We start from the raw sequence: 16,313 nt of genomic DNA on the forward strand, positions 1-16,313 counted from the left end.
GTGCTATTTATTATCCCCATTTTGCAGTTGAGAAAATGAGGCAGACAAAGGCAAGTGACTCACTCAGGCTCACAGTTCATACGTGTCTGAGGCTGGATTTGACTCATGGCCAGCGTCTGTTACTCCCTCCTCATCGCCTCCTCCCAGAGCCCTCTCTTCCTTCAAGACACAACTCAAGGACCGCATTCTACAGACTGTCTTTCACGATTCCTCTCTTTGCAGCTGCTAGTGCCTTGTCTCCCTACCTTAGTCTTACATTCATTCTCTTTATATTTCCTCTATTCTACCCCTAAATGTGCCCCATCCCAGCGTCCAGATTGTAAACTTACAAATAAAAATGATCTCCTTCCCTATTAGGAACTTATTAAATGTATATTTATTGAATGATTGAAATCATAAAGAGGCAGATTCTGGCCTGAGTAAAAATCTCTTCACAACTAGAATTGTCCAAAAATTATCAGGACATTATTTCGAGACTGGATGGCCACTTGTCAGGGAAGCTCCAGAGGGATGGATTAGATGACCTTGAGGTCTCTGGTTTCCAACCCTTAACCATCTGTGGCTCTGATTGAACAATGAGACTCAATGGATTTCCATTTGTAGGAGGATATTTAAAATCAGTTTCTTGGGATATAAACTAAAAGATCAATGTCCTGGTGTATTATCTAGTTGATATTGATGACCTATAGATAATGACATAATCCCCTTTACATTTGCAAGGGGGACTTGTGATATAATGATTTTCAGCCTCCCCTCCCTCTGAGGTAGGAATTACACATTATTATCTCCTTTTTGCAAAAGAGCAAATGGAGACTGGGTTTCCAGAGGCACAGAGGGGGTAAGATTTGAATCCAAGCCTTCTTGATGTCGGTTCTGTGCCATAAGGTCCAGGGAGTGCTACCTGTCCCGGGACGGACTGAGCAAGCCTCGGTCGCTCAGGGAGGAGAGACGGTCAGAAGCCTTGGGTAACCAGCGAGCAGGGCCGGCCGCTGCCTTTACAGAGAGATTGGCCCAGAAGTAGGTCTTGCTCCTGCCCCGTCTGCGAGTCCGTGATGGAAACTTCTGCTAGGAAGCAGACAACGTGGGGGAATGAAAGTGCAAAAATAAGTCATGGGACTGGCCCCATTTTGTGGCTCCGACTGAGCCAGAGGGAGCTTTGCCTCTTCCCAGGCACATGATCTCACTCGGGCAGCCCGGGCTGCATTGGCTGGGACAGAACAGAAATCTCTCGTCCTGCCGTCATTACACAGCAAACCAAAAAAAGTCCTTAAGACATTTAACCCTTTCCTTCTCCCTTCTCAACTCTCCCCCCCACACACACACTCCTGGTCCTTTGGAAGATAAATGCTTCTCTTGTTATTTGAGAATTTGGTGATTTTTTTTTTCTAAGTCTTTATTGACTTTTATATTATATATATTCGTTGTAAAAGTCACTTTCCGATGGCTCTCCCCCTTTTCCTTGTCCCCCTCCTGCCCACTCCCTCCCCACATAACGGAACCCTGCTAGGTCTGTCTGTGGTAGAGTGAGCAAATGGGCCTCCTGGCCCCCTCTGACAGGGCCCTCCTCGCCGGGGAAACACTCGGTCCAGCTGGGCTCGGTCTCAGCCAGAAGAGTTTCCCGGGGAATCGAGCCCTGAGCGGCCGTCATTAACAAAGTGCAGTTATCTCCCCCCCCATTGCAGCTTTCCCCAGGTCGTCCTAGGAAGTTAACTGGGAATTTGGGGGGAAGCTTTGCAGAAGCCGACACATGGGGATGCAAGGAAAGTTCAGAAAGTCAGAAATGCATAAATTAAATCTCTAGAATTGGGGAATGTCCATGCATTTTATCTTTTAGTGCCATAATAATTCAGGCTACTTCCTTTTCCAAAGGGAGGGCCAACATATTGTACATGGATTTTCCTGCTCCTTGAGCACGATATTCCCAGTCCTCATACTGTGGGTAGAAAGGAATCTTTGGCGAGGAGGAGGTAAATCTGCAACCGGCGACCTGGCCATTCGGAGCTCACGGCTGGAATATGCGACGGGAGGGTCTGTGGAGTCCCCAGCCCACCCCCTTTCCCCAAGGAGGAGGCAGAAATGCACTGTTTTAGGCTGTGGAAGTCTCAGCATCTCACCGAAGTTCTGAAACTTCCCGGCTATTTTTTAATGATAGCGTTTTATTTTCAAAACATACCCATGGGTAATTGTTCAGCATTGACCCCACAGCTGGTTTTATCCCTTTACATTCTACAGGTTAACATATGGACGTTGTATTTCTTTCTCTCTGCATCAGTCCCTATGACTTTTCCCGGGAGGTTTTCCATAGTCCCCCTTTGGTTTGGCTCTGTTGCTCCAACCCTAACCCAAGCTGTCTGCCTGTCTGTCTGTCTGTCTGTCCATCCGTCTGTCTGTCTGTCCATCCGTCTGTCCGTCCGTCCGTCTGCAGAACGACTCGTGGGGGAAGCAGTACTCCTACGCCCTGTTCAAGGCCATGAGCCACATGCTCTGCATCGGCTACGGGAAGCAGGCGCCCATGGGCATGTCGGACGTCTGGCTCACCATGCTCAGCATGATCGTGGGCGCCACCTGCTACGCCATGTTCATCGGCCACGCAACTGCCCTCATCCAGTCGCTGGACTCCTCAAGGCGCCAGTACCAGGAGAAGGTAAGTGGCGAGGGGGCCCCCGGTCACTGAGGAAGGAGAGGCGGCTGGGGGCCACCTGCTCCCCTGGAGCCCCTTGGAGGAGTAACGGGGATTAGCCTCATTTTTGCAAAGGTGATGGCTGGGAAAGAGGGGCTCTGGTTGAGGCGTCCTAAAGCCCGGTTTATGTGCCCTCCTGCTTCCCGGCGAGAGCGGCATCCGCTTCCTTCCTCCTGGCGGGGTTCTGTGGGCCATGGTGCCCGACCAGTCTGGGGAAAATCTGGGGGACCCTCCCCTGACCTTCTCCTGCACGGCGGGCCAGGAGTCGGGCCCTCGCAAGGGTTTCCTAGACCTCCATGGCTATCGCAGAGCTGCCTTTCGGTGGCCCCCGGTGCAGTGGGGGCCCTGATGTGCCTGATGTTACATGAATGTGACTGGAGGAGTAAAGGAAGCATGAAGGCCCAGGGTGGTACAGACTGACCCAGGCCCAGCCTGACCAAGCCCCACCTCGGAACACTAAGTCGGGGTGGGGAAGTGATGCTCTTCCAGGGCAGTGACATGGGGAGGAGGGAGAGAAAAAGGTATGGAACCAAAAAGGGGGAAAGTCTGGTGACTGAATGTGGAGGCGAGGAAGAGGTGGGGGTTAAGGAAGGGCCTTAGTGGCTGTGAGGGGCTGAGCCCCAGACAACGTGAGGCAGGGTCTCCGGGGGGATGTACCGAGACCCCCTGACATTCTACATGGCACAAGGCCCTGCCTTTGTAGAGCCTGTGGCCTAACAGGGGGCGTGAGTAAGATGCCGCAGCTGGGACACAGGGCCATTAATGCAGGGATGCTAAGGGATCGCGGAGGCAGAGACAGTGGTCCTCATGCATGGGAAGGACGGGCGGAGGTCCCTGCGGGCCGAGGGCCTGCTCTGTGGGTGCCAGCCCTGGGCCAGGCACTTCGGAAAGAGGCAGGAGGCGGTTCCTGCCCTCAAAGAGCTCACCGTCTAAGGGGGGGTGACGGCGGGCAAGCGGCTGGGAACAAGACAGACCCGCACTGATGGGGGGGTCTCGGGGAGAGGCCCTGGGGGGGGGGGGAAGGGCCGGCCAGGAAAGGCTCCTGAACCAGATCTGTTGGAAATGGGCCTTGAAGGATGCCCACAGAGCATGAAGAGGGAGAGTGTTCCAGACTTGGGGGCGTGCAAAGGGGGGCTTGGGAAAAGGAGGGCCCTGTTGGTGGGACAGCCTGGAGATGACTTTGCTAGTGGAGCTCACAGAAGGGAGAAAAGATATTGGAAATACTGGAAGAGACCCGATTGTGAAGGGCTTTCTGTCTGACCCTGGAGGTGGGAGGGGATCAGGGATTTGGAAATGGAGGGGACCTAGAAGTCATCGATAAGGAAACCTCTGTGGAATGGTTATGTGCATTGTCTAAAAATCCCAGATTTTGGAAGGTTCTGAAACAGAATTCGAACTCAGGTTCTTTCCCTTCAAATCTCAAATCCCTCTGATCATAGCAGCCTGACTCCAAGGCTGGAAAACCAGGTTAGAGCCAAGTTGCAGAGAACCTTGCACATATGGGGCTGGATTCACAGATGTAAAAGTCCTTCCTCCATAGATGTAGATGCTGTCAGTGATGGGTCCCCGTCCCTTCTGCCCACGATGCCCTCTCCCCACATGGAGGGATCGAGGCCCGGGGAAAGCCGCAGGCCCAGTAACAGGCCGGCAGAGAGGGCTGCCCACTGAGCTCCAGCTCTCTCTCAGCTGCCTCTCCAGAGGCCCAGGTGACTTTGTCTGCCCTGCGATGGCTGCATTAATATTCATGGCAAATTATTGCTCAGCTCCCTCCCCTTCCCCTTGCTCAGTCTTGACCTGCCCCAGCAGAATACGGAATGGCAGCAGAAGTCCTGCTGTTATAAAAGGGGGAGCCCTGGCAGAGGCGTGGGGCCCCTCCTCAGCCCCCCGTGTGTGCACCTCTTGTCTCAGCTACATTTCCAGGAGTCAGAAGTCAGAGGAGGGAGGATGGGGGAAGCCAGAGAAGCCTTCTTGGAAGGGTAGAACTTGCTCAGGTAGGTCCTTGATAGGTTGAGGATGGGGCCATCTGGTGTGCCCTTAGTGGGCTGAGGATGAGGTCATCCAATGGGCCTTTGGGGGTTAAGGACGAGATCATCCAATGGGGCCTTGAGGGGTTAAGGATGAGATTATCCATTAGATTCTTGGTGGGTTAAGGATGGGACCATCTGGTGTGCCCTTAGTGGGCTGAGGACAAGGTCATCCAATGGGCCCTTGGGGGTTAAGGATGAGATTATCCATTAGACCCTTGGTGGGTTAAGGATGAGGCCATCTGGTGTGCCCTTAGTGGGCTGAGGACGAGGTCATCCAATGGGCCTTTGGGGGGATTAAAGATGAGATTATCCATTAGACCCTTGGTGGGTTAATGATGGGGTCATCTAGTAGACTCTTGGTAGGTTGAGGATGGGGTCACCTGGCAGGCCCTTGGTGGGTTGAGGATGGAATTATTCATTAGATCCTTGGAGGGCTGAGGATGGGGTCATCTCTAGGCCTTCTGGATCTTGACCAGAGAGGAGGCTACTTGCAGGGGGCAGAAAGTCTTTGGGTTTTTTCCTCCTAGTTCTTGGCACATAGTAAGCTCTATATAAACATTTACTCCCTTCCCTTCTCCTTTTTAATGCCCTCCTGCCTACCGTGACCCATCCCTGTTCAGGGGGGATGCCCTAATCAGCCTTCAGCAAAACGTCTGTTAAAAGAAACAACTTCTTATCCGCCCAGTCTCCCAACTGCCAATAACAAACTGACCCTCTCAGACCCCAGAGAGGCTGGTCTGTGACTGTATTCGGGGATCAGTCTGTGGCCAGGATTAGGGGACACTATTTGGTCAAAACCGGAGTCAGTCTGTGCAGGCATTGAGGGGCCGGTCAGGCCGTGGCAAATGTCTGACTCAGTATGAGGTCCAAAATTCAACAAGTCCCAGGCACTTACATCAGGGCTTGGTTTATTGTTTTGTTGGTTGTCTAGATTTTAGAAAGTGTGAGAAAATATGACTGACCCTTAACGGTGTGTTGTGTGTCCACCCTTCCCCCAATATCTGATTGTTAAACATTTACCAGCACTCCCCTGGGTAGGGGTCAGTCCGGCATCAGAAGTAGGGAGGGAGCCGTGGGCGGCTCAGCTGGAGATGGCTCTGGGCGAGAGTGGGGGGGGGGGGGGGCGGGGTCTGTGGGGGGCAGGGACAGAGCTGTCATCTTCTGTGACATCATTTACCCTGAACGTGGCTTGTGCCCGTGACCTTGGCCTCCTTAGCTCTGTGGGAACTGAGGATGCAGCGGTCTGGGGCGGCCGTTGGAGTGGGAGGGGCTGAGAGCCACCGAGGGGGCACCCCCCACTGTCCCTGCGTCATCCCCGCAGCATTCTCACGAGCATCCTGGACTCTCCCAGACAGACCCAGAAGAGAGCACCAGGGGGGCAGGCAGACTCGGCCTTGACTCCTCTCCTGGTGTCCGGTGGGGACACGTCCCGGCCAGAGAGAAGGCCGCGGGGCTGGGCCGGGCTCCCGTCGATGGCCAGGGGCTTTCTGTCTCGGAGCCTCGTAGGGAGAGTTGGGGTCCCCGGGACAGGAGGATGTGGGCTCAGGAAGGACAGGACCCGGATAAGTCACTGGCTATAAAGCCTACCCTGAGAACCGGCCTGCGGCGGCTGCTGTTATAATAGTCACAATTAATTCTAGCCATGAGGGCATGACATCAGTGCACCCTGCGGACAACGCAGGTCCCTCTGCCCGGCCCAGTTTGGCTCCAGGTGACCTTCCTGGCTGCTCCTTCCGGAGCCCCCTCTCCCACCTCCCTCCACATTCTGCAACCCCACCCCGGCTCCCCGACATCTCCCCACCCTCGTCTCTGTCTCCTTTCCATTCTCTCCTTTGTCATCTCCTCCTCGACCCTAAGGGAACGTGAGCTCCTGAAGGCAGGGACTGTTTGGGTTCTGCCTTTGTGCCCACTACTTGTTCCATGTTTGTCAAACGAATGAGAGAGTGAGTTCTTAATGGGGTAACTAGGAAGTAACAGACGCCAACATTACAGCTGCGGCCATGGTGTCTGATGCTGGGATGAGGACCAGCTTGAGTATTTATGGCTCTTTGCGTGTGGGAGGAGACGGGGTCCTCAGGTGGAAGGTGACCAAGCAGACCCTCTCCCAAGCGGGGTCTCCATTTTCTTCCTTACCCACTAACTGCCTTACTTTGGTGGAAGGGGACCCTACAATGGCCCTTGACCAATGATCCCCGTTCATTCCCGTCACTCTGGTTCTTTTCTCCTCTCTCCTCCTTTCTTCTCTTCTCTCCTTTCCTCTCCTCTTTTCCTCTCACCTCCTTTCTTCTCTTCCATCCTATTTTCTTCTCCTCTCTTCTCCTCCCCTCTTCTCTGCTTTCTTCTCCTCTTTTCTCCTTTCTCTTCTTCTCCCCTCTCCTTCCCTCCTCTTCTCTTTTCTCCTTCCCTCTTCTCTCCATTCCTTTCCTCTCTCTTCCTTTCTTCTCCTCTTTCTTCTCTCTCCTTCTCCTTTCTTCTCCTCTCCTCTCCCCATATCTGTGTCTCTCCCACCTTCCTCATCCATCTCTCAGAGGGCAGGGACTAGGGCAGACCCTCCCCAGGGCTCCCACTCTCCCTTGGCTCCCCTGTGACCTCTGCCCCCCCCTCTCTGCCCCAGTACAAGCAGGTGGAACAGTACATGTCCTTCCACAAGCTGCCCCCGGACACCCGCCAGCGCATCCACGACTACTACGAGCACCGCTACCAGGGCAAGATGTTTGACGAGGAGAGCATCCTGGGCGAGCTGAGCGAGCCGCTGCGGGAGGTGAGCTGGTCCCTGAGGGAGGATCTGGGAGGGGGGGCCCGTGAGCCGCCCTCACCGACACTCCTTCCAGGGCCTACAAAGCGGGGTGGGGGGAAAGCCGCAGTCTCTGTTTCCCTGCTGGGCCCTCACCGTTTCCCTCCCATTTCTCCTTCCCTCCTTCCCTCCCCCTCGCCTTCTTGGGCGCCTCCCTACCCAATTCCCCCCTCGCTCCCTGACTTCTGGCCTGACCCCCCTCCCGCCTCTGACCGAGCAGGAGATCATCAACTTTAACTGCCGGAAGCTGGTGGCCTCCATGCCCCTGTTCGCCAACGCGGACCCCAACTTTGTGACGTCGATGCTGACGAAGCTGCGGTTCGAGGTCTTCCAGCCGGGCGACTACATCATCCGGGAGGGCACCATCGGCAAGAAGATGTACTTCATCCAGCACGGCGTGGTCAGCGTCCTCACCAAGGGCAACAAAGAGACCAAGCTGGCCGACGGCTCCTACTTCGGGGGTACGTGGGGCCTGTCCCTAGTGCGGGGCAATGCCGGCCTTCGGGGAAGGGGCCCCAGCGGCCAGACAACCCGGGGAGGAGGGGGGAAATGGGCAGTTACTGCCCAGCGCAGGGAGAGCTAGAGAAACTGCGTCCCGTGCAGGCAGGGCCAGAGGCAGAAAAGGAAGGGGAGGAGGTCAGTGCGATTGTCTGGCTCAGACTATTTTAAAAATATTGTAACTCAATTGTATTTTTTCTTTTCTTTTCTTTTTTCCCGAGGCAGTTGGGGTTAAGTGACTCGCCCAGGGTCACACAGCTGGGAACTGTCTGAGGCTAGATTTGAACTCAGGTCCTTCAGTCTTCAGGGCTGGTGCTCTATCCACTGAGCCATCCATAATATTAATATTAATTAATATTAATTTTCTATCCTTTCCACCTCTTCGCTAACTATTGATTAAGAAAAAGAAAAACATAACTCTTGTAAGCAAGTGTGTCAGGCCAGAACCAAACCCCTGCATTAGCCATGGCTGAAAATGTCTCATTCTGTACCGGGAGTCCCTTCCCTGTCAGGAGGGGGGCAGCCTGCTTCATCGCGGGTCTTCCGACCTCCCAGTTGTCATATGATATTGCTTAGAATCAAGCTTGTTGACTTTTGCAATATTGTTATTAAGTAAAATATTCGCCTGGTTCTGCTCATTCCCCTGCATCAGTTCATACGAGACTTCCCAGGTTTCCCCAAACAATCTTCCCTCATTATTTTTTATGGTACCATAGTATTCCTTCAGATCCTATATTCCTATACTTTGCTCAGCCGGTCCCTGTAGATCCCAGTTCTCTGCCCATTCCGAAAGAGCAAACATCAATGTTTTTGTCTGTAGGGGTTCTTCTCTTTCTTTGATCCCTTTGCCTGGTGGAATTGCCATGTCAGAGGGGATGCCCCATTAGTGACTTTCCGGGGATAATTACAAATTGCCTTCTGGAAACTGCCCCGATCCCCAGCTCCGCCCCACTCCGGGCCAGTTTTCCCCCAGTCCCCCCCACGACTGCCCTCCGGCTGGTCACTGCAGTCATCAGGGTTCTTGAAACCCGGAGCCACAACCAAGGCTTCATTTAAAGTGCCCCAAACTGGGCTGCTGAAGGCTGTGCCCCGAACCCCTAGGGCCCCGAGCCCCTCAGCGCCCCCAGCCCCTCAGTGCCCCGAGCCCCTCGGCGCCCCCAGCCCCTTGGTGCCCCAAGCCCCTCAGCACCTCCAGCCCCTCAGTGCCCCAAGCCCCTCAGTGCCCTTCATCTGGCCCAGATCTCCCATCTCCCCTCTTTTGGCTTGCAGAGATATGTCTGCTGACCCGCGGGCGGCGCACGGCCAGCGTCCGGGCCGACACCTACTGCCGCTTGTACTCCTTGTCCGTGGACAACTTCAACGAGGTCCTGGAGGAATATCCCATGATGCGCCGGGCCTTTGAGACTGTGGCCTTGGACCGGCTGGACCGCATCGGTGAGCGGGGGGCAGAAGGGAGTGGGAGGGACAAGCGACTCTCATGTAAGAGAGGGGAGAAGGGGGCCCGACTGGGCTGAGGACTTGCCGCAGGTCCAGGAGGCAGGCCGGGCTTTGCCAGTTCCCAAGATCTCCCGGCTCTTTCCCTCCATCCAGGGCCACCCATATGCCCCCTGTGTCCCTTAGTGCTGACCCACAGTCTCACCCCCTCCTCCCGAGGGCAGTCCCACGGCGTTCACCCTTCATACCCAGCTCCCGGGGCACTGGGGCCGGCTCACAGGGATACGAAATCTGCTGACTGTCCCTCCTTCCCTCCTTCCCCTCCCTTCAGGCAAGAAAAACTCCATCCTTCTGCACAAAGTCCAACACGACCTCAACTCAGGAGTCTTTAACTACCAGGAGAACGAGATCATCCAACAGATCGTGCAGCACGACCGAGAAATGGCGCACTGCGCACACCACGTCCAGTCGGCCGCGGCCTCCACGCCCACTCCGGTCATCTGGACGCCCCTGATCCAGGCCCCGCTGCAGGCGGCTGCGGCGACCACCTCCGTGGCCATCGCCCTCACCCACCACCCACGCCTCCCCGCCGCCATCTTCCGGCCCCCAACCGGGGCTGGCTCCGGGCTGGGCTCGCTGGGGCCTGGCCAGACCCCGAGGCACCTGAAGCGTCTGCACTCCCTGATCCCCTCTGCGCTGGGCTCCCCGGCCAGCACCCCGTCCCAGCTGGACACGCCATCCTCGTCCTCCTTCCACATCCAGCAGCTGGCCGGCTTCTCGGCCCCGGCGGGCCTGAGCCCCTTCTCCTCGGCGAGCTCCCCGCCCGCCGGTCCCGGGCCTCCCCCTCCGGGGGCCTGCGCCTCTCCGCTGGAGACCGCCTCGGCGGCGCCCCCTACTCCGGCCACCGCCGGCTTTGGCCACTTCCACAAGGCTTCGGGCGGCTCCCTCTCCTCTTCGGACTCCCCGTTGCTCACCCCACTCCCCAGCCGCACCCGGTCTCCTCCCGGCACCCAAGTGCAGCCGCTGGCCGGGGCTGTGGGGGGCCTGGGCCTCCTAGAACACTTCCTGCCCCCTCCGGCCTCCGCCGGCTCGCCGTCCTCCAGCCCGGGGCAGCTGGTCCAACCTCCCGGAGCCTCCTCCCCAGCCTCCGTCCCACCAAGTGCATTAGGGATGTCGCCGATGCAGCCGGAGAGGCTGCCCTTTGCCATGGGGGCCTCCGGGGGGGTGTCCTCTGTGACCTTCACACCCAGAGGCCTCAGCCCCCCCAGTCAGAGCCCAGGCCCAGGGAGAACTTTCCAATGCACCCCCCCGGGCGTCGGGCTCCCATGGCTCCCTGCTTCTGCCCCCTGCCTCCAGCCCCCCGCCACAGATCCCCCAGCGCCGAGGAACCCCGCCTCTTGCCCCCGGCCGCCTCACGCAGGACCTCAAGCTCATCTCGGCCTCTCAACCAGCCCTTCCTCAGGACGGGGCTCAGACGCTGCTGCGGGGCTCCCCTCACTCCTCAGGGGAGTCCGTGGCCGCCTTCCCACCCTTCCTGGGGGGGAAACTTTGGACCCCTCGAGGCCCTGGCGGGCCCAGCCCAGAGGTCCTCGGCGATCCTCAGGTTCTTTGCCCCCACCCCTACCGTTGTTTGGGGCCGAAGCTGCCTCTCCGGGGGGACCCTCCCTGACTGCCGCCCCCCGGGGCCGAGAATCTCGGGGTGGGGGGCCCCTGGGGCCCCTGCCCTCCAAACTGCCTTCAACCTTGAACTTGGGCCTACTCCCCCTTTCTTTCTGTTTCCCTTCTTTCTTCCTTCAGGTTTAACTGTGATTAGGAAAATAATAACAGTAATAATTATAATAACCCCCCCCCCAAACACTCACACACACACACAGCCCGAGACAGGAAGCACCAGGCATTCCTAGGGCCGTACATTTAAGGGCCCTTTTTATTATTTCCAGGGGGGGGAGGGAGGGGCGGGGGGTCTGAAGTCAGGGGGGAGGGTCAACGCTCCTGGGGCCCAGGGGCCCGGTGGGATGGCAAGCCCCCCCCTTCCTTGTTTTAGACCCGGGTGTCCACGGTCCCCGGTCAGAGGGACTCGAGCTCCAGAGACTGAAGAGTATCCCGCCTCCTACCCAGCCTTCACCCTGCGCCCTGCCCTCTCCGCCTCCCCGTGGGGAAGGGTCCGCTGGAGTCGGGGGGAGGGAGCTCCGCGCGGAGCCGGGTCGGGTCGGCCAGCCTAGCAATTTTCTACCACGAACCTAACGAGCTATCGATATGTATATGTATGTATGTATGTATGAAGTGTACATGTATAGCACCTAGCGCCTGTATAGCCATGTAGATACTGACAAAAACAGACACTCGCTGTAGTTCTAACCCAACAGTGCCTGGCAGCCCAGGCCATAGTGTACATAGGGCCCCAGGCCCCACGCCCAGCTTTGTACAGCCCCCCTTCCCCAGAGCCGATGGCCCCAGGGCAGCGCCCCTCCCCGGCCTCAGGGCAGGGAGAGAGCAGAGTTACCTCCACCCACATCTCAGCAGGGACCCCCTACCTAACCCTCACCCCTCACTCCCCCCGTCACTAGTGGAAAGCCCTCTCTTCGGGGAGTCAGATAATGTGGGTCTCAATCCCGGCTCTGCCAGTGACTTCCTGAAGGAAGGGGAGGGGGTCCCTCCTTTCCCCTCCCCAAATGAGGGGATGGACTAGATGATCCCAAGGGTCTTCCCAGCTCCCAAATTCTAAGATTCTTCTCTCAAGGCCCTCTCTGCCCCAGTTGTATGGTGGGGAGTTGTTATTGCCTGGGGACAGGGCTTCCAGCTGGATGGGCTTCAGTGTCCTGCCTTGCTCCCCAGCAGCCCCGTCTGCCTGCCTCAATGAGGCAGAAACCCCCCAGCTAAAAGCACAGTGCCTCCCTGAGAGTGGAGGAATGGACAAAAAGCTGGAGGTCTGAGTGAGCTCTTCCACAGTCAGGCCTTAAGGTCAGGGTTCCAGAGGGTTTCCTGCCCTGCCGGGTCCTAAATCCCAAGGAGCACTAGGTTGGATCTGTTCGGGGCTAGTGGTGCTGGGAAGAGTCCTGCTGTTACCCAGAAGCCAAGGATGGATTCTGAGGGACACAAAATTCCCCCTGGCCGGTGGCTCCTCTCAAACAGCTTCCTTTCAATTCTTCACGTCACCTGTTTGCCCTCTGGGCTAGGTACTAGGGGAAGTCACCCCGTCCTCAGGAAACTCAGTGATGAAACCCAGAAAACTGGTGATAAAGGGCAAGGAGAGGGGTGAAAGTAGTAGCTGGGGGAAGGGTCCTGGGAGAAGAGGTCATTGTAGACTAGAAGGCTTCCAAAGGAAAGTGGGAGAGGCGGGGGCTTCAACTGGCCAGTGAAAAGTGAGGTTGGGAGTGAGAAAGGGGGTTCCACATGTGGCAGAACGGGCAACGGTGCAGTTAGGGAACCATGAGGAAACCTAACGGGGTGAGCTTTGGAGAACCCCTGGACAAAAGCATGGATACACAGGGTGGGCTTGGAAGTGTGGGGAGCTTCGATGGCCACCCCGGGCAATCTGTTCTTGAGTCTAAATCCTGGGTCGTAGAAGGTTAGAACGAGAAGGAAATCTGGCCAGCGTTCTAGTCCAATCCTCTTCATTTAACGGATGAGGAAACAGAGGCGACTGGCCCAAAGTCGTTCAAAGAACTAATTAGCGGAAGAATCCAGATCAGGTGTAGAATTTGGGTTTCTTGATTCACTGTCCCAAAGGCAATGGAGAGCCCCCATAGGTTCTGGAGCAGGAGAGGATATGATGGAAATAGTACAGACCTCCTTGCCCACCTCCAGTCTTGTGTCTTCCCAAGAAGGAGCCCGAGTGACTGCTCCAGACTGCTGGAAGCCGCTCTTCCCCCTGCCATGGCTCCCTGCCTCCCACTCTGAGGGAACCAGGTCGGGGGTCCCGATCTCTGTCCCTGGTGCAGCTGGGGGGGAGACTGTAGGTGCTAATCAATGACTGACTGATTGTGGGAGAAGATCACCAGTGCTTGGGGAGGCATTTGCCGCTCTCCGGTCCGCGCTAAGGTGAGTTTGTGAAGCAGCCTTTCTGAGAGAGATGGCCCAAGACCTCCTACCTTATTAAGGTTCCTTATTCAGCCTCACCCTGAAAGAGATCCGGACCAAGGGATTCTGGGTAAGTGAACTTGAACGTTTTAGTCAAGACTATGAAGGAAAGAATGGGAGCCCAGACCGGGATGGAGGCTGGAAGACCTGGGAGAGATTAAGGCAGCCTGGGAGCACCGGAATGACTGGAGACTATCTCAGAAGAAAGTCAGGCTAGATCAAAATCCGACGGAGAGCTTGGCTTCCTAGCCTGAGTTAGAGGGGGTTTGGAGAGGGGCTGGTCAACAAGGCTTCTCCCCCCCCCCATGGTAATGAGCGCCTCTAAAGTGGGGGCATCCCCAGAATCCCGGGGATCCTTGTGGGGGAGCGACCAGGGAAGAAACACCGGAGGATGATGGGATGGGTGGAAGGGGCCCCCAACCTCTCTTAAGGCCTTTAGCCCCATCCCCAACAATAACTTGCTGGGCTGAGGGGCCTAGTGAGGGAGGGAGTGTCCATTGGCTCAGCTGGCCTGGAGGGGAGGGAAGGAGAGGTCAGCTGGCTGCTGGGAGGCTCTTGGGGGGCGGGGGGATCAGTCACAGCGGGGCTCAGCCCAACCCAAAGATCGTTGTTCTGGAAAGCCTCCCCCTCCCCCCGGACCCTCCAGGCCCCAGGCCCCAGGGCCAGGCCGGATGGAAAGAATCTAATTGACTGATTTGCTGTATGGTCAGGGACCCTTCCATGAAAAAAAAAAAAAAGTTTGCGGGGTGTGTGATCCCTGCCCCCCGGCACTGAAGGCTTGGCCGTGGCTGAGAGCTTAGCGGATTTCTGCCTGGCTGGGGAGGGGGCAGAGTTAGGGGGCGCCCAGGCCGGGCGGGAGGGGCTCCCGGGCCGGAGGAGAAGGGCTCGGTCCGCCTGGAAAGCGTGAGCTCTCATTACCGGCAGGCTTCAGGCAAGCGGAGGAAGCCAGCGGGGGGTGGGGGTGGGGGTGCTGATGCAGGCTGAGGTTCCCGGGAGTTCCCTCCCAGCTCCGAGATTCGGGGGCTTCGGCTGCGAGCCAGCCCTCCCACTCCCACCCACGAAACCGGAGGGGGCTGTCTGCAGCCCCGAGAGTAGGCTCTGAGAACGCCTTCAGACACCAGACAAAAGTAATGGGGGGGCTTTCAGGCACAGGACCGGTCGCTCTGGGAAAGGTGGGGGTTTCTGGGGTGCGGGGGGGGGAGGGAGAGGGCTCATTCCCAGTGCTCCCAAAATCGGGCCGCTAATGGAGGCTTCCGCGAACTCTGTCTCCGAGCAGGGCGGGTGTCCCCAACGGGCAGGGCAGGAGAGAGGCGCGGAGAAGCAGCCAGTGAGGACCGGGACTCGCCCCAGCCATGGGTCTCTTAAGCGTACCGCCAAGGGGGCGAGGCTCAGCTACCCCCCGGATCTGGTGGGACTGTGGGGGTGGGGAGCTCGGGGGGAGCCTCCAGGGCCACCTCTGGCCCCTGGCACTCCACGGGGGAGCGATCGGGGCTCCCACTCACCGAGGGCTTGTGGTGGAAAAGCTCGGGTTGGGGGAGGGGTGCCGGGGGGCCCTGGACGCCCCATCTTCATCACCCTCCCCCAGCCACCCACCCACAACCCCGGGCGCCGTCCCTTCCCCCGCAGAGCTGGCCATTTTGGAATCTTCCACTTTTAAAAACAGAAAAACGGTGAATGCACCGGATTGTATATTTTATTTAAATAAAACAAAAACTTTCAGCAACCTCCTTTTACCTGGGGGTCCTTTCTTGGAGGTTGGGGGAGGGGGTGGGTTGAGGGTACGCAGGGGTGGGGCAGACGCTAGAGTCTGGAGCCAGGCGGTGGAGCGCTTTAAATGTCAAACGGGAGAGAAGGGGTTTCCCCGGGAGCTCAGTGAGCAGAGTCTGGCTTGGGCAGCCTGGTGTGATGGGCACGTGCCTGGCAGCTGCCAGGAATCTGGCTCCCGACAGAGGCTCTCCCCCAGTCGCCAAAGAGCCCTTAATTGCTAGCTCCAGTGACCTTTCCCCGGTCCTTCTCCCGCTGGGCCTTTCTGCAGTTTTTCAGCTATGGATGCCCCGGGATACTCCCAGAGTCTCCTCCTAGGTCTGCTCCGCGGGTTCATCCTTCTCCCACCCTGTAAGTGTGGGTGGTCTCCAAGCCTGAATCCCATCTCTCCTCTCCCATCTCTGGGGCTGCTATGAGTTCATTTGTTACCTTTCCACAGATCGTTCTCAAAGCTCCCATATTCCCCCGGGACTCCAGTTCCACGTTCCCAGGGGTCTTTGGGACGCCTTCATTTATCCCGTCAAAACCTCCATCTCAACTTCTTCAAAATGGACCTCATTATTTCCACCCACTCAGACGCAGACCCTCATAAACCCCCGTCTTTCCGTTCATCTACCTGATTCAAGTCTATTTCCAATTCATTCTCCACTCAGATATTACCTTAATCTTCCTAAAGCATAGGTTTAACCACGTCTTCTCTCTATTAAAAAAAAAAAAAATCCACTGGCTCTTCCAGAATCTAATATAAAATCCTCTTCTTGGGTTTTTAAAGTTCTCATAAGCTGGCCCCTTCCCACCTTTCCATCTTCCTAGACCTTAAGTCCCCCCACTGTCCCACACACTGTGTAATCCACTGCCACTGACTCCTGGTTGCTCTTCTCACACATGGCCACAGGGCACTCCATCTTTTGACTAGAGTCTTTTCCTTTCCTCATCTCCATGCCCAGAAATCTTTGCTTTCTCATCCGTGCTTCCTGGCTTTCTTCCAGTCTCAGCTCAAGCCCCACCTTCTGCAAGCAATCTTTCCCAGAACTCC

General features: G+C 56.9%; 1 protein-coding gene across 1 annotated transcript in view; it reads left to right on the plus strand.

The window, feature by feature from the left end:
- HCN4 (hyperpolarization activated cyclic nucleotide gated potassium channel 4) overlaps window positions 1-11,236 on the plus strand; it is a 118,730-nt gene extending 107,494 nt beyond the window's left edge. The window contains 7 exon segments of the mRNA XM_031949378.1: window positions 2,426-2,644; window positions 7,322-7,468; window positions 7,722-7,962; window positions 9,269-9,433; window positions 9,765-10,728; window positions 10,730-10,980; window positions 10,983-11,236. Coding sequence (XP_031805238.1) covers window positions 2,426-2,644; window positions 7,322-7,468; window positions 7,722-7,962; window positions 9,269-9,433; window positions 9,765-10,728; window positions 10,730-10,980; window positions 10,983-11,236 — 2,241 coding nt within the window.
- The last annotated feature ends 5,077 nt before the right edge of the window (window positions 11,237-16,313 follow it).

The sequence above is a fragment of the Sarcophilus harrisii genome, chromosome 2 (genome assembly GCF_902635505.1).
Source record: "Sarcophilus harrisii chromosome 2, mSarHar1.11, whole genome shotgun sequence".
Taxonomy (NCBI): Eukaryota; Metazoa; Chordata; class Mammalia; order Dasyuromorphia; family Dasyuridae; genus Sarcophilus; species Sarcophilus harrisii.